Below are 13,950 nucleotides of genomic sequence, written 5' to 3' on the forward strand. Positions count from 1 at the left end.
GACAAAGAAAGTTATTTTAATTATAATTCAGTGGTTAATATATACATGAAATAAGAACATTAAACTGTGTGGTGAATCACTAGAATATACTTTAAGAATTGTACTTTAAACTTTAAACACTGAAATAAGTTGTAAACATACAAACATTTAAGTGTCTGAGGTTTTCAAAATGTGATTAAAAACATTAATATTAATTTAGTCATCTGAAGGGATTGCAAAGTGATGCAAAGTCTGTGAAAATAATATCATAACAGTTAAACTAAACTCACACTTTCCATTAATACTTTCATGTTTCTGTTTTATTAATTGAATTCTGTCATGTGCTGTAAAACAACAAACAAAACAAACAACAAATGTAAAATGAAATGTTTCTTAAAATGTATTTATAAACTTCCCAGCATCGTTTATAATAATAATGGTCTTTTACGGACTAATATAAATTAGAATATAAATGCTGACATCTTCATGGTATATTTTTGTCTGTCACTCTATGATTTTGCACATTTAATTTTAATTTCATGAGGCAATATATCCTGCTGCTGGTGTTATTATTATTATTATTATTATTATTATTATTATTATTATTATTATTACTTCGTGAAATACCTTGAACGTTATAGCTTATTAATTAATCACAATAAATAAAATGTAATCTGATTATTGTTTTATGAATCCCACTTTACAAGTATTTAGACATCTTCTCGTAATTACTTCTCAAGGGTCACAGTACAATGAACACGTCGCATTACAGGCAAGGTAGTAAACAGTGTCGAAACTTTTTCTGTGTATTTCTTCTCTTCTATTAATACGCGGAAGTGAAACGTTGTATGACCTTTAAAATGTGCTTTATTTATTAATGTATTTATTGAAGCTAATTTTGTTTTGTTGTTGTTTTTGTTAGTGTCGTGTTGAGGCAGGTCACAGAAAACTAACGAAAGACATTTAAAACATCACATTTCTTATCTCCCTATTCGACAGATAAGGTAAAATTGAGCAAAACAAGCTTGAGTCGCTGGCATAGTCAAATAACTAATACTATACAGTTTTGGAATAATTAAAAAAATGTTTTGAAGAAACACCATACAATACACGTTTGTAAAGTTGTTTAAACCTTTCAAAACAAGAATACAATTAAGTTCAATAAAGCACAACAATTTCCATAATGAAGACAGTGTACAGCTGATTGATATACAGTATCTCTCTGTATCTTGCATAAACCCATTCGGGCTACAGTATTTTTATATTCGGAAACATTGCTGGAATAAAGTCATCGGGCTATATATTTGTAACCAGTAAGAGGCACTGGCGAAGCATGTGTACCAGTACAGAGAGACACTTTTTCGGTTTATCTAAAAAAAAGCTGAAAAGTATCCACTGACACACGCAATTCATTCTCCGGGCTAGTAAATTAAAACCAAAATTAGACTAATCGGACAGCAGCAATAATAATAATAATAATAATAATAATAATAATAATAATAATAATAATAATAATTACCTGTACCAGTCCAGCCCGTTGTCGTAGTTCCTGTCGAAGAAGTGCGGCTCGGCTCCCACGGCCCTGATGTCGGGATGCACCCGGAGGAACTCGAGCAGGGCGCGGGTGCCTCCCTTCTTCACCCCGATGATGATGGCCTGCGGCAGCTTCTTGCTCCCCTCGCCCAGCTGGCTCAGTTTACTCCCACCTGAGCTCCCGGTGCCGGCGGCGGACAGCCGCGCCAGCCCCGCCAGAGAGCCGAAGTTCCCGGAGCTGGAGAGCCGCAGGTCGGACCTCAGATCCATCTCGTCCGGGGGGGTTCGCGTGATCTTCTGCAGGAGCCGTTTCCTCCTCACCGCCGGCCAGTCTCGCAGGTCCGAGGCGAGGTGTCCCGCCGCCGGGTCGGACGCCCTGACCGGGCTCGGCGCGGTGCTGCAGCGGTCGCTCAGGCAGTAGAGCAGGTAGAGAGACAGGAGCAGAGAGCACAGCATGGCAGCGGACTTCCTAAAGATGCTCCTGGGCAGGGGCTCCGCAAAGACGCCGCTAATTGCCATAGTGCCATAAATGCGTGTTCAGGAGCCACAGCCATGCTAGGCAGACATGCTGGGGTCTTGCCATCAAGGAGAATTTAATATCTCAGAAAACTGCATCGGCTATAGAGCATAGAAGTGTTGACAGGGTTGTGTTTTAAAAATAACATGCACTCCTATTTAATAATATCTGAAACTTCTTACATGATAGATGATTAGGCTGTACTAATTATTATATATTATTATTGAAACTGAATGCTCAGTGAATGTATTATTACCTGTGTAATAACTCAATAGGAAGCATGCAAGCGAATAGTAGATGTTAATATGAAGGCTAATAGCAGGCAGTGCACAGTAACAGTGCTGACTGTGTGTTGAGCTATGTGACTGTCCGGTGTGATGCTTTCAGCGCTGCGCCGCTCAGGTGCTCCCCGCTCGCGCCGCGCCGACAAACTTTTACTATTCTGGAAGCCTCGCACGTGCGCGGCGCGTATCGAACTTCTGCGTGACGTCACGGGAGGTGATTGGCGTTGCCTTGGCCAATAGGATCTCGCAGGGCTATTGCCTGGGCGGGTAAAAGGCGTGTCGGGTCAAGAAGAGCCAATGGACATCCACCGGGGCGGGGAGATAGTCATGCATCTGCCACGCCCACCGAGGAGCTGTCAAGTTTAGTGCAAAGCTGAGATTGGAACAATGCGTATTATGATTATTAATGTGAGTAGTAGTAGTAGTAGTAGTAGTAATATGATTTCGGGGTCTGTATTGGTTTTACTACGTTTATCCATTATTTGGATTAAATCCCAGTTAGATTGGTTGGGCTGTTTCTAATTTCCAGAAGATGCTATCTTTTATATGCACAAGAAAATCTGACAGTAATCGGTAAGCGGGTGAAATACAGAGACACAAATATAATGCATTAAAATAACCACGTGCTTCACTGGAGTAATGAATATTGAAGAAAACAAAAGTACTGAAGCATATAGGTTAGCCTTTTTTTCTTGGGCACCTTCACCACCTTTGATACTTTTCTGATGTATCCTAGTGTTCAATCATGTTTTATAACAGATCTTGATCGTGCACGTTCATGCATGTATTTAGGATGTTTATTTAATGTGAGATCCAAAGAGTACAGTATACCTTCAGCACAGTTCATTACTGGCACAGCTGTTACAGCTCCATTTCTGGAGGATGCCCTCGTTTCCAAGACAACCACGTGAAACCGGCGGTTCACTTTTGATGTCTCCGAGCAGTGATGACAAATTAATAAGAAGTGCGTTTTAGAACAAAGGAGGCAGGCACGTGCAGTAGCAAACTGAAAATATTTCTTCCGACATATGTTTTCATGGTCCGCTACCCAAAGCAAACCGTGCACTTCCACCGATGGCAGGTCTGAGCAGAATATGGCGTTTTACAAGGTGCTCTCTTCAGTGAACAGACAGCAATCTCTTTCGATAGGCATCAGTCATCTCTACACTGCCTACATTATACAACCTAAACGGTGGAGTAATCAGACAACTCTAAAACGTAAGGTTTCCCATGCATGAATACGATTTTGCTAAGGAATAATAATAATTAAAAAAAACATAGCAGTTAATAAAATACAAGAAACAAAGCAAGCTTTTATTAACAAAATATAGTCGCAGCTTTGCACTGATCAGTTCTGTCTCTTTAGATTTAGTTTATTTTAGATTAGTTCTGAACTTTTAGAAAATATTTAAATACTGGTCGATATGTGAAACCTACACATTGACAAGGTGTTGTGGATAAAACACAATATTTGTTATCTTAGGCAATAGTATAGAAATAGTATGAATTGTTACTATTAATATTGTGCAACTTCTGAGAGTATATACAGCGCCTATAGACACATTTTGTGTCCAAGTTTCATGCATTTAAATCTTCACACCATGTCCACACTGTTTAGGGATTTCTTCATTATTATTGTCTAAAATAATATACAGCTATGGAATATATATATATATATTAAATGTATATATTAAAAATGTAAAATTGGTGGAAGCACCTTTGGTAGCAATTACGGCTGTGAGTCTGTTTCTACCTATTTTGCACACCTAGATTTGGCAATATTTGACCATTCTTCTGTTCAAACTGTTCAAGCTCTTTCTGTTTCCATGTTTCGATTTAATTGAGATCAGGGCTTTGACTGGGCCACTGAAGGACAGTTACCATTTTTGTTCCTTAGCTACTCCAGTGTAGTTTGGCTGTGTGCTTCAGGTCATTGTCATTGCAAAAGGTGAACTTCCGTCCTGGTTTCAGGTTCTTGCAGAGGGCAGCAGGTTTTCGTCAAGGACTTTTCTCTACTTTGCTCCATTCATTTTTCCTTCTATCCTTAGAAATGCCACAGTCTCTGCTGATAAGAAACATCCCCATAACATGATGCTGCACCACCATGCTTCACAGTACGGATGATGTTCTTTGAGGGATGCGCTGTATTGAGTTTGTGCCAAACATAACGCTTTGCATTTAGGTCAAAATGTTCTTTCAACAACTTTGTCCCTGAGTTCTTTTAAAAGCTCCTTAGTGCTTTTTTTAAAGGCCTGCCTCTTGCAAATCTGAATTTAAAGTTAAAATCTAGATCCCCCATTAAATACTTCTGTATAAACAGTGATATCTGATTAATGATGCATTAATTGAAGTAGTATTTTATTTTAAACCTAATTGTATTTACCTTCCCCGATGGCTTTTGTTCAATCTACACAATTAAATATTCTCAGAGACATCCGGAAATTCCTCTTGACCACTTAGCAGGTTCAGTCTGGCCCCGATGCATGTAAACGTCATCGGATCTAGGCCACCAAGGAAGATGGCCACTATTGTAAACTTTCTTTAAGGGGGAAGAGCAAAAAAAAAATAATAAGGCTGTATTATTTCTTTACAAGCGAACAAGAACAGAACCAAATGTTTCACATCTGCTGTTATATTTTGGCAATTAGCATGAAAAAGGGGCGCCAGTGCTTCAATGCAGCACAGCCCAGTGAGTGCAAAAGGGGATTGAGCCCTCAATCAGAGCACCGTCTTGCTTGTGCCAGATGTCCTCATGTTGGCTGACAATGGAGGGCACCCAGTGTTTAACACAGCACACCCCCCATTCACCAGAAATGAGAGAGACTGGGTGTAGTATGGTAACTCAGAGACTCCCCACAGACCTGGGGTCAAACGTTTTCACATCATCATCATGGAAAGCAAAGGAATTCGGCCTGACAGACCAGATACAATCTTTCCGTGCTGTCAGTCTGTTGGCTTCCTTCGTCTGACTCCCTATTAAACTCAGGATTTAAAATCAATAAATACATACATATTTAAACAATTTGAAGGAACTTTGTGTTGTTCTGATATATATATATATATATATATATATATATATATATATATATATATATATATGTATATAATTTGTGATTTGTGATTAATTAAAAGTTTGAATGTCCAGCAATATTTGTAGTTGACGTGCAGAAACAAAGCAGACTAATTCTCTGTGCTCCACCACATTTAAGACATTTATACAGAGATTTTGAGCACCAAAGTAAGCTTTAATTATTATACGTCGGTGATGCGCTGAGCTTATTATTTTTAATAACATATTCATTGTCCAGCCTTCTCAAGAAAAACTAAACAAATATCAGGGCACTTTTAAAATATAATCAATTAATTAAATATAGCTTTAGGTTATGATAAATAAAAGCAACCTTAAATAACTGGTGGAGAGTGTGAACACATTGGCCAACGTGCTGCAGAGCTAGAGCTGTAATTATGATTTATTCAACCAATCAAAATGCAGAGGGACATTTCATTTCAACTATAGCCATCTTGCTCAGGCAGGTTTATGCACATGCACGTCTGACTTGTCAATATCTGGGACATCTTTATTGCCATTATTATTTTTGTATTTTACTCCAGATGGCTGTAATGTCTTCACTCTGGAAAGGAATAGGGGAAGCTGAGTACCCAGTGTTGTAAAACTGGCAAGTTTCACAAGCGCTACATTTATTCAAAGCTGGAAAAAATGAAAAGAAAGAAAGATGGATCCTTTTGCAGGTTTTGAAGAAGAGGGGTACAGAGTAATCTCTGCTCGGAGATCAATTGGGCCTGTAGAGGAGTTTGATGGGTTCTTCTCATCTAAACAATCTTACAGTGGGCGCATGTTTTATTAATTAGAAGAGAAATTACCCTTTCATATTTGAGAGGTAATTAAGGTAAAATGTGACCTGTTGTTATGCCTTTGTATTGTTTTTATTTTCAGACTAACACATCCCTCATCTATTTCCACATCTATTATTCAGTCAGTGAGGGAAATTATCCTACTTAGTAAGTTACTGCACTGCAATATGCTCGTGTTGTGGCACCCTTTATATGAACCACTTTCAAGTAATTAAATGAAATATAAGGGTTAAAGAAGTAATGCATTTTTTATTGTACACCTTTATGACTTTGAATAGCTCATCTTCCATGCAAGCTACCGTGAAATGCCCCGAGGACCGGATAGCACAGGATAAATTCAAATACTTTTTTCAAACAAATGGGCTTTTATATGGTGGCGAAACGGAAATGTATTATATTGTATATACACAGCTGGGTTCAGTAGATTTCATAGGAACACAGAGCGGATGTGGTGGAGTTTTTCTAATCTCTTTATTTTTCTTTATTTTCTGAGGGAGAAGGACATGGGTTTTTATAAAGCCCTGACACATAAATGCACAATCAATCTTTACTGTAATTAGACTTATGTTTAATCTGAATATATACATAAGTAAATACACATAAATATAAATAACTAACTCAAGAGTAGATTTTGGCAGCACCATTCCTCCACATTATTAATAAAATAAAATAAAAATAATAATAATAATAAAAAAAAAAAATAAATAATAATAATAATAATAATAATAATAATAATAATAATAATAATAATAATAATTGGGGAACTGTCTCAGTTTGTGTAAAGGAACCAAAAATGTTTTGAGTTTTAGAGAGAAATGTAGAACATTGTACCTCATTCTAGGGGATTTTGTAGATTTTACCCCTTTTTAGTTTAGTTTTTCAACAGTCCATCGGAGCAATCCCTAAAACAAACGAAGGGAAATATATTGTCAGGAATTTTCGCCCCATAATGTATTTATATTCAGATTATTTTATGATAAAATTCCCGATGGAAAAGTATGTTGCCTGTTCAGAGCCTGAGAAAATAAAATAAACGTATATAATATTGTAGATATGTTTCACCACAAATCAGTTGAAAAATCTCTTCATTTATAAATGCTTTTCATTGCCTCCCTCCTGGATATGGTCCCTGTTATGATAAGAATGCCTTGAATGGTACACGTCCCTGCTCAGTATTATGATAACTAAATTAAATTAGTATACAGTTGGGACCATTCAACCCATTGGCGTTATTCGTTAATGGTTTTGTGTTTATCTCAAGAAGAAAACAGGTCACAGAACACTTTCTTATGGTCTGAATGCAACATGCAGAACATTTCTAAAGCAAATATTTAAGTGTATCTTTATTTGGGGGGGTAAATAACCAGATTGCTATGATGATCATTTGTGACTGGACTATTGGACATTCCAGCCTCTAGGAGTGAGATGATCCAGTCAGAAAGTTATCTGAACAATATCTTTCAACTCTCCAGTATGCAAGCACTGATTCAAAGACACATTATGCTCGGTATCAAACTGGGGAAATTCTAAATATATCAAATTTACCATGGATGCAGGAACACAACCATAATCTTGACATTGACTTTACATCACAATGCACAACATGAGGACTTGGGGGATATAATAGCAATCTTGAGTTTTGGCCAGTATAACTCTGTATTTTAAGGTTTTAAATACAACAGGATTAAGTACAGTTTATTTTTCTTTTACTTAATAGGTATCCTATTTTTGATTTTAGTGGGACTCTTATTGTATGCATAGGAAGACGATATTTGTTTTGCTAAGTTTGCCGTATTCAAGCTGTTGAGCAAATTAATATGATAGGTGATACACCAAAGAGCTGGTGCTACTATTAGATTAACCTAAGTCCCACACAGAATTATAGCCATGGCCCTCAACTTTTGACCCGGCTCGGTGGCTCCATTTATCTCCCACTAAGATCTGATGAATGCAGAAACAAAATAGATTGGATTTGGCACCGGGATGCATATCAACTTTTTTTCAGAGGTGGACTGCGATGTTTATTAAAACGCAATATGAGGAGATGTGATCAGATATTTCCAGCCGACTGAAATCTTTTCATACATAAAAAGGATACCATTTTTCATTTTGCTTTCAGAGCAGTTTGTGAGGGTTTTAAGTTATCTCTTTGGGAAGATTAACACCACTCCAAATGTAGTTTTAATAGAAAATATGCTTTCCCTGTTTTGAGCACTATAACCAAAGATCAGTGACATCCAATGTTGGTTGTATAAGTAAAATACTTTGTACAATTATGTTTTAAGTTTGGTTTATTATCATAAAGTTTTATTCTTCTTCATCTGTTTTCTACACTGTTCTATGGATTTCATGCTGGGTTATCAAGACCGAGTTTCCATGTCAATGTGAGTTTCGTGCACCTTACCTTAATATGGAAAACACTGACCAAAACCAGGAGCAAACCTTCAGCCCCAGGTTGTTAATGGACACCTGAGAGTCAGGACGTTTTCCAAGTCAAACACATTCTTCAGTCAGTCCAAATATTGGTTTTTCAACAGAGACCTGGAGAAAGAATATGAATATTTATTAGTTTTCAGAAGAAAAGTGAGTGGATGTTACTGCCAAGCTCGTAGACCTGGAAGTGTCAAACGTGATGTATGGCAGGTCAGGAACGGGAGGTCTGGTGTTTGTAGAGTCACCCGCCTCAGTTAAATAATTTCTCCAAGGGTATGTCAGTGAACATGCTGCTTTACAGGCAAGACACACGCGTGTGACATGAATGAGATTCCACGGAGGGGAGACATCTCCGAAGGGACCTTGGAATCAGAACAGTCGTGCCTCTGACAAAAAGGCAGACATTGTGTGTGTGTGTGTGTGTGTGTAGGGGGTGGGGGATGAAATGAGCGGATGGTAATGTTCAGTATCAGAAGAATGCAATGTATATCTGAGGCAGCACTGCCTGAGGAATCAAACACGTGTGCTAGGATTCGTTGCAAACTCTTCACTGTTCGAGGGGCCTCTTCCCCCAAAGCATTTCAAGTTAACGAACCCGGTGACAGCATGGTTAGAACAATGTTTGTAAAATACTGCGCTTTATGAACTCCCCAGTGTCTCCAGATGCTTTGAGAGCAGCCCACGCCAGTCCTGAGCTGCTTGTGAAAATGTACAACACTGCAGCACCATCTGCAGAGCAAAACGACTCACACTCTGCAGTGCACCGTCCACAGTGCGTTCCCACAACACACCTCAACTTAATCTCTCCAACACATATGGGGGTCGTGAGAATCTCGCTCAGAGAAAAGCTCTGGCAACTGTTTTTGAGGGAGTTGTCACTTTTATTTTCCTTCATCAGACACATCCAGTGACTGCTGCTGCTGCAACGATTCATATGGAGTCCTCTGACATATTTACAGTGCTTTTGAACTTGATGGATGTCACTGTGAACATCTATCAGCTGTTTGTGCCAGTAGAGGCTTAAAAATGGATGTGATGTGAGGGCTGGTGTTTATGTTTGTCGGTGTGTTCGGCAAGGTCTTTTCTTCATGCACCAGCTCCTACTGTAAGCAAACAGCAGGGGATTGTGGGGGATTGACTGGGGACTCATCCCCACATCAAGAAGCGTGGCGACCTCAAGTCGGGAGTGAAAGGTTTACAATATCCCCTGATTAGGGTAATGTGGTGGAAGAAGGACTTTACTTGATAATGAGATTATAGCTGCCATATAATCAGTGTGGGCTGAAGCAGCAAAGATGTGAGAAATATAAGTACATTGCGTGAAATTTAGTCACAATAATATGTACACAATGATCTGCTAAATGGAGAAATCGCGTGCAGATATAACAACAGAGAAGGTTGATGTAGAACAACAAACCCATAAAAGTAGTTCTGCAGTGGACAAGTGCGAGGCAAGAGCGTGGAGAGAGAAAGTGCATTCGATGAGCTATTTATCAATGTCAGACGTGCAATAAAAATTACCATCTTTCATCACTGATAAGCCGCTTTGCTCCCGACTGCATGCCATCTTTCATCTTAAAAAACGAAATGATTAAAATAAAATTACTTGGAAGTTCCCAATATTTACATCAGAGATCAGGCCTGGTCATTCGGAAAATATGTAATGAACATCATTTGTTAACGTCAATGTGGCCTGATGTATTTTTCATGGCTGCGCACACAGGGAACACATTCCCCGTTTACACAGTTTGTTTTTGAACCCGGTGGTCTAATTAAATTTCTGCTATGAATGCGCTGTTAATATCAGCCGAGCATGAAAGATACCTTGTTAGCCGCGCCGTAATGAAAGCGATGGAGGAATTGCTCCCGTCTTGTGGCCGTGTCAGGTCAAGTACGCCATCGCGGACAGCTTGCCTTTTTTGTGTACAAACTGTCTGTCTACCCTGGCTAGAAACTGTGACAGAAATGTACAGTCCCGGAAATGCACTATAATTGAAAATCTTTTAAAAGTCTATCGATTTGTCTTTTAAATTACAGTTGAAATGTATTTTATCAGTCATTTCTAAGCTGTCAAAGTTTAGATGACGATCACCCTTATTCATTAAAAGAGTCATTATGTTTTATCTAGTTGTCTTTGCAAAGGTAAAATGTCTTCCTTTAGAGGAAAGAAAGTCTTCAGTGAATGTCTTTCTGATGCAAACCTCTTTGGTTCACTGAGCCTAAAGGATTTCTGTACTTATTTCAATAAGGTATGCTTATGGGCAGGATCATATATGTGTCTTATTTTCATCACTCAAAAAGCCTGCTCCCAGTAAAAGAACACACACACACACACACACACCTTCATCGCCTGATTATAGACCCAGACTCTGGGGTGGAAAGAATGACGCAGAGATAAATGATGAATTGCATGGTCAGGACTCATTAACTTTCCTTCCTGAATCCTTACCGAAGAAGTTGAAAAATAAAAATCTCCAGTACGGCTTTCAAACAACATCCTTCACTCACAGGAGCGGGTTTTCCTCTGAATGAATGTCATGTCCTCTAGGCCTCGAGACTTGGCAAACTCACACAAAGTGTACTGTAAAAGTAATTCAATATATATATTCAAAATCGCAAACTCTATATACAGCTTAGGTGCGATGAACATTTAAATCGACTTATTTTCATTTTACAAACTGAAACGGTGTGGCATATTTCCTAGAAGATACAACAGGAGTTTGAGAAGAAATCCCCATCATTTGAATTTAGTTTGGGAAGATAAAAAGATTGCCATTTTCCTTGCTTTCCAACGCAGAGTGATTAGCGATATCTGCTTTCACTCTCAACAAGCACCGGAACAACCAGAACAATCCCATGGCGCTGGAAATCATAAAACGGCCTCTGCTGTGGGCGAGGATTGCACTTAATCAGCATTATCTTTTGCTTAAATTGACTGTGACATCATTTGTCCCTCTGTGCAATTATCACTTCAGACAAATAAGGCAAATCAATTTTCAAAAGGTTGCTGTATCGGAGGTGGAGATGCATCCGGACTCCATTTAGCCTCACAGTGATTAGCCTTCTGGGCTATAAAACTGGCCATTGTGGCTTTGAAGTTCACATTTAATAACATTAGTTGCATGTCATTACTGGAGGTAGTTTTGACATATATATTTTACATGCATTATAAATATGTTGGTCATTATTGAAATGTGCTGATATGTTTCTAGTCTCAAGCCTGCCATCACAATCTTGCAGATGCATGCTGGGTAATAAACTAAAGAAATCCAACAAAAACAACAATTTTGTATGTCTGGATGACTGAAGCAGAAAAAGGCATGGCTGACATTATTCCAAAATTATTCGTCACAATTTATCTATTAGATGCATAATCTGTTGTCGATCTTGAACAAATTATACATCATCCTTAATTAAAAGATTAGAAAGGGTGTATAGCTGGATTGTTGCCCTTTCCCTAAAGATATGTATGGCATGCCTGTGGTTAGAAAATCCTTACTGTTTGTACAAGTTACTGTAAATGTTTATCTGGAGCAAAAAGTCCACAATCATGCAGTGGAAGGTGAAAAAAAAACACCTGGATAAAGTTCTGCTGGGAAAATAAAGCAAAATTCAAAGCAACAACAAGGACAAGACAAAACAAACCCAAAGCATCCCAGGAGTCGAATGCAATGTCCTCAAAAGCTTTGCCTTCACAGAAAAATAAAACCTTTTGTTGGCGAAATACTGTATTCATCTCACCACACCATGTGAAGCAGCCGAAAGCAGCAATAAATCAATGGAACTCCTGTTAAAAACATTATAGATGGGTGTTCCTCAGTGGAGGAGTCATCAATAGAGCAAAAGCTGAGCTCTACTGACCTCGAGAGCCTGTGCAGATGTGCGCTGATTACAGAACCACATTCACATCTGGGATGGCGCTAGGTGTGAAGCCTCTGCAGACACAACACTGATCCAATCAGACCCCAGAACATTTGGATGCTATTTTCCCTATTCCGTCTACTGTGTGTTGAAAGTGTTAAATTCTCAATGCATGGAACCGCAGGCTTTCTTTGTGCCAAAAGTAAAAAGTCTCGTTCTCAAATAAAATTGAAAGAAATTTTAAAACCCACATTTTTAAAAACAATTACCCAGAGTTCAGCTTTACCCAGAGTTCAACACTGATCAGTTTAACTTCAGAGGTAAAATGAGTGTTAAAAATACAGCCTTGCTAGTTTTAAAAACGACTTTAGTGTATGATTTACACTAGACTTAGGTTTAAGATAAGATTGAGATGCTAACCATATAGTTATGCATTTATTTATTTCAGTTTCTCTATTTCTCCTTCCCACTCAGCTCATATTTCCACCCCAAAACCTGATTGTATCTTTGCTTCTACTCTTTACTCCGGTATTTGCACGTGTCAGCCAATTAAAAACGTGCTTTTGTTCTTCATGTTGTTGTTGTGTTTTCATGCTGTACGGCCATTCTCATTTCAGCATTTTTTCAAGGCAGGGATCCTGCCAGACTATGGTCCTGCAGTTTGACATAAACTCATTTACACAAAGCCTTTTATGACATGCTGAATATATTGTCCTACCCCGGCATAATAATACCAGAGAAGCATCAATCAAATAATTGCTCTGCATGCGCCATGCAATAAACGTTATCTCCGGCTCACACAGTCTGTCTGAGTCGGCGGGAAAGAAATGCGTATACAGGTTTGCATTGGGCTGCTTTAGCAGAGCATAAATATGCCATTTAAGAGTCAATGACATTTTAATAAGCTGCCACTGACAGCTCTGCCTGCACACAAACAGCCAGTTGTTCCATACCCCACTGGAAAGTTGTGATGCATATAAATAGTTCTGTTTTAAGAAAAGGATATTGTTTCTTTAAATAAACAGAGCACCCCCACCACCACCACCACCACCACCACCCCCAGCCTGTAGACTGCAGCCTGTTCCCCTTAAATGTTTTCCATGTGTTGATTCAGTCAAAGCTGTTGGCTCAGCTGTCGTTTCCTACCTGTGTTAAAGATTATGTCAGACATTCATATTGTTTTGGAGCTGTTTCGTTCTTTATTTTTTTTTAAACCTTCTGGATTCTTTCAAATAAAAGTCTTCATTGTGTGGGTGACGTGATGTCATGAACGCTCACACCTGGGAGTCTCTGCTGTTTGTCTGTCATTTTATCGGCTGCTTTCAAACGCCCTGTGACCAGTCTGAGTTCTGTGTCTGAGACGCACACCGGTGCATCTGCAGGAGCTGCAGTGAGGATGGAAAAATACCACTGATCGCTTCACACATGTGGGATGTCTCAGAAATAATACTTTGCAATACAAAGCTACTG

At 38.7% G+C, this 13,950-nt stretch overlaps 1 protein-coding gene across 1 annotated transcript in view; it reads right to left on the bottom strand.

Annotated features, from left to right (window-relative positions):
* Positions 1 to 2,467, bottom strand: part of LOC136749814 (heparan sulfate glucosamine 3-O-sulfotransferase 3A1) — a 31,681-nt gene extending 29,214 nt beyond the window's left edge. The window contains exon 1 of the mRNA XM_066704378.1: positions 1,499 to 2,467. Coding sequence (XP_066560475.1) covers positions 1,499 to 2,031 — 533 coding nt within the window. The 5' untranslated portion in view covers positions 2,032 to 2,467. The remainder of the gene's footprint in view (positions 1 to 1,498) is intronic.
* Positions 2,468 to 13,950: the final 11,483 nt, after the last annotated feature.

This window comes from Amia ocellicauda, chromosome 5 (genome assembly GCF_036373705.1).
Source record: "Amia ocellicauda isolate fAmiCal2 chromosome 5, fAmiCal2.hap1, whole genome shotgun sequence".
NCBI classification, from domain to species: domain Eukaryota; kingdom Metazoa; phylum Chordata; class Actinopteri; order Amiiformes; family Amiidae; genus Amia; species Amia ocellicauda.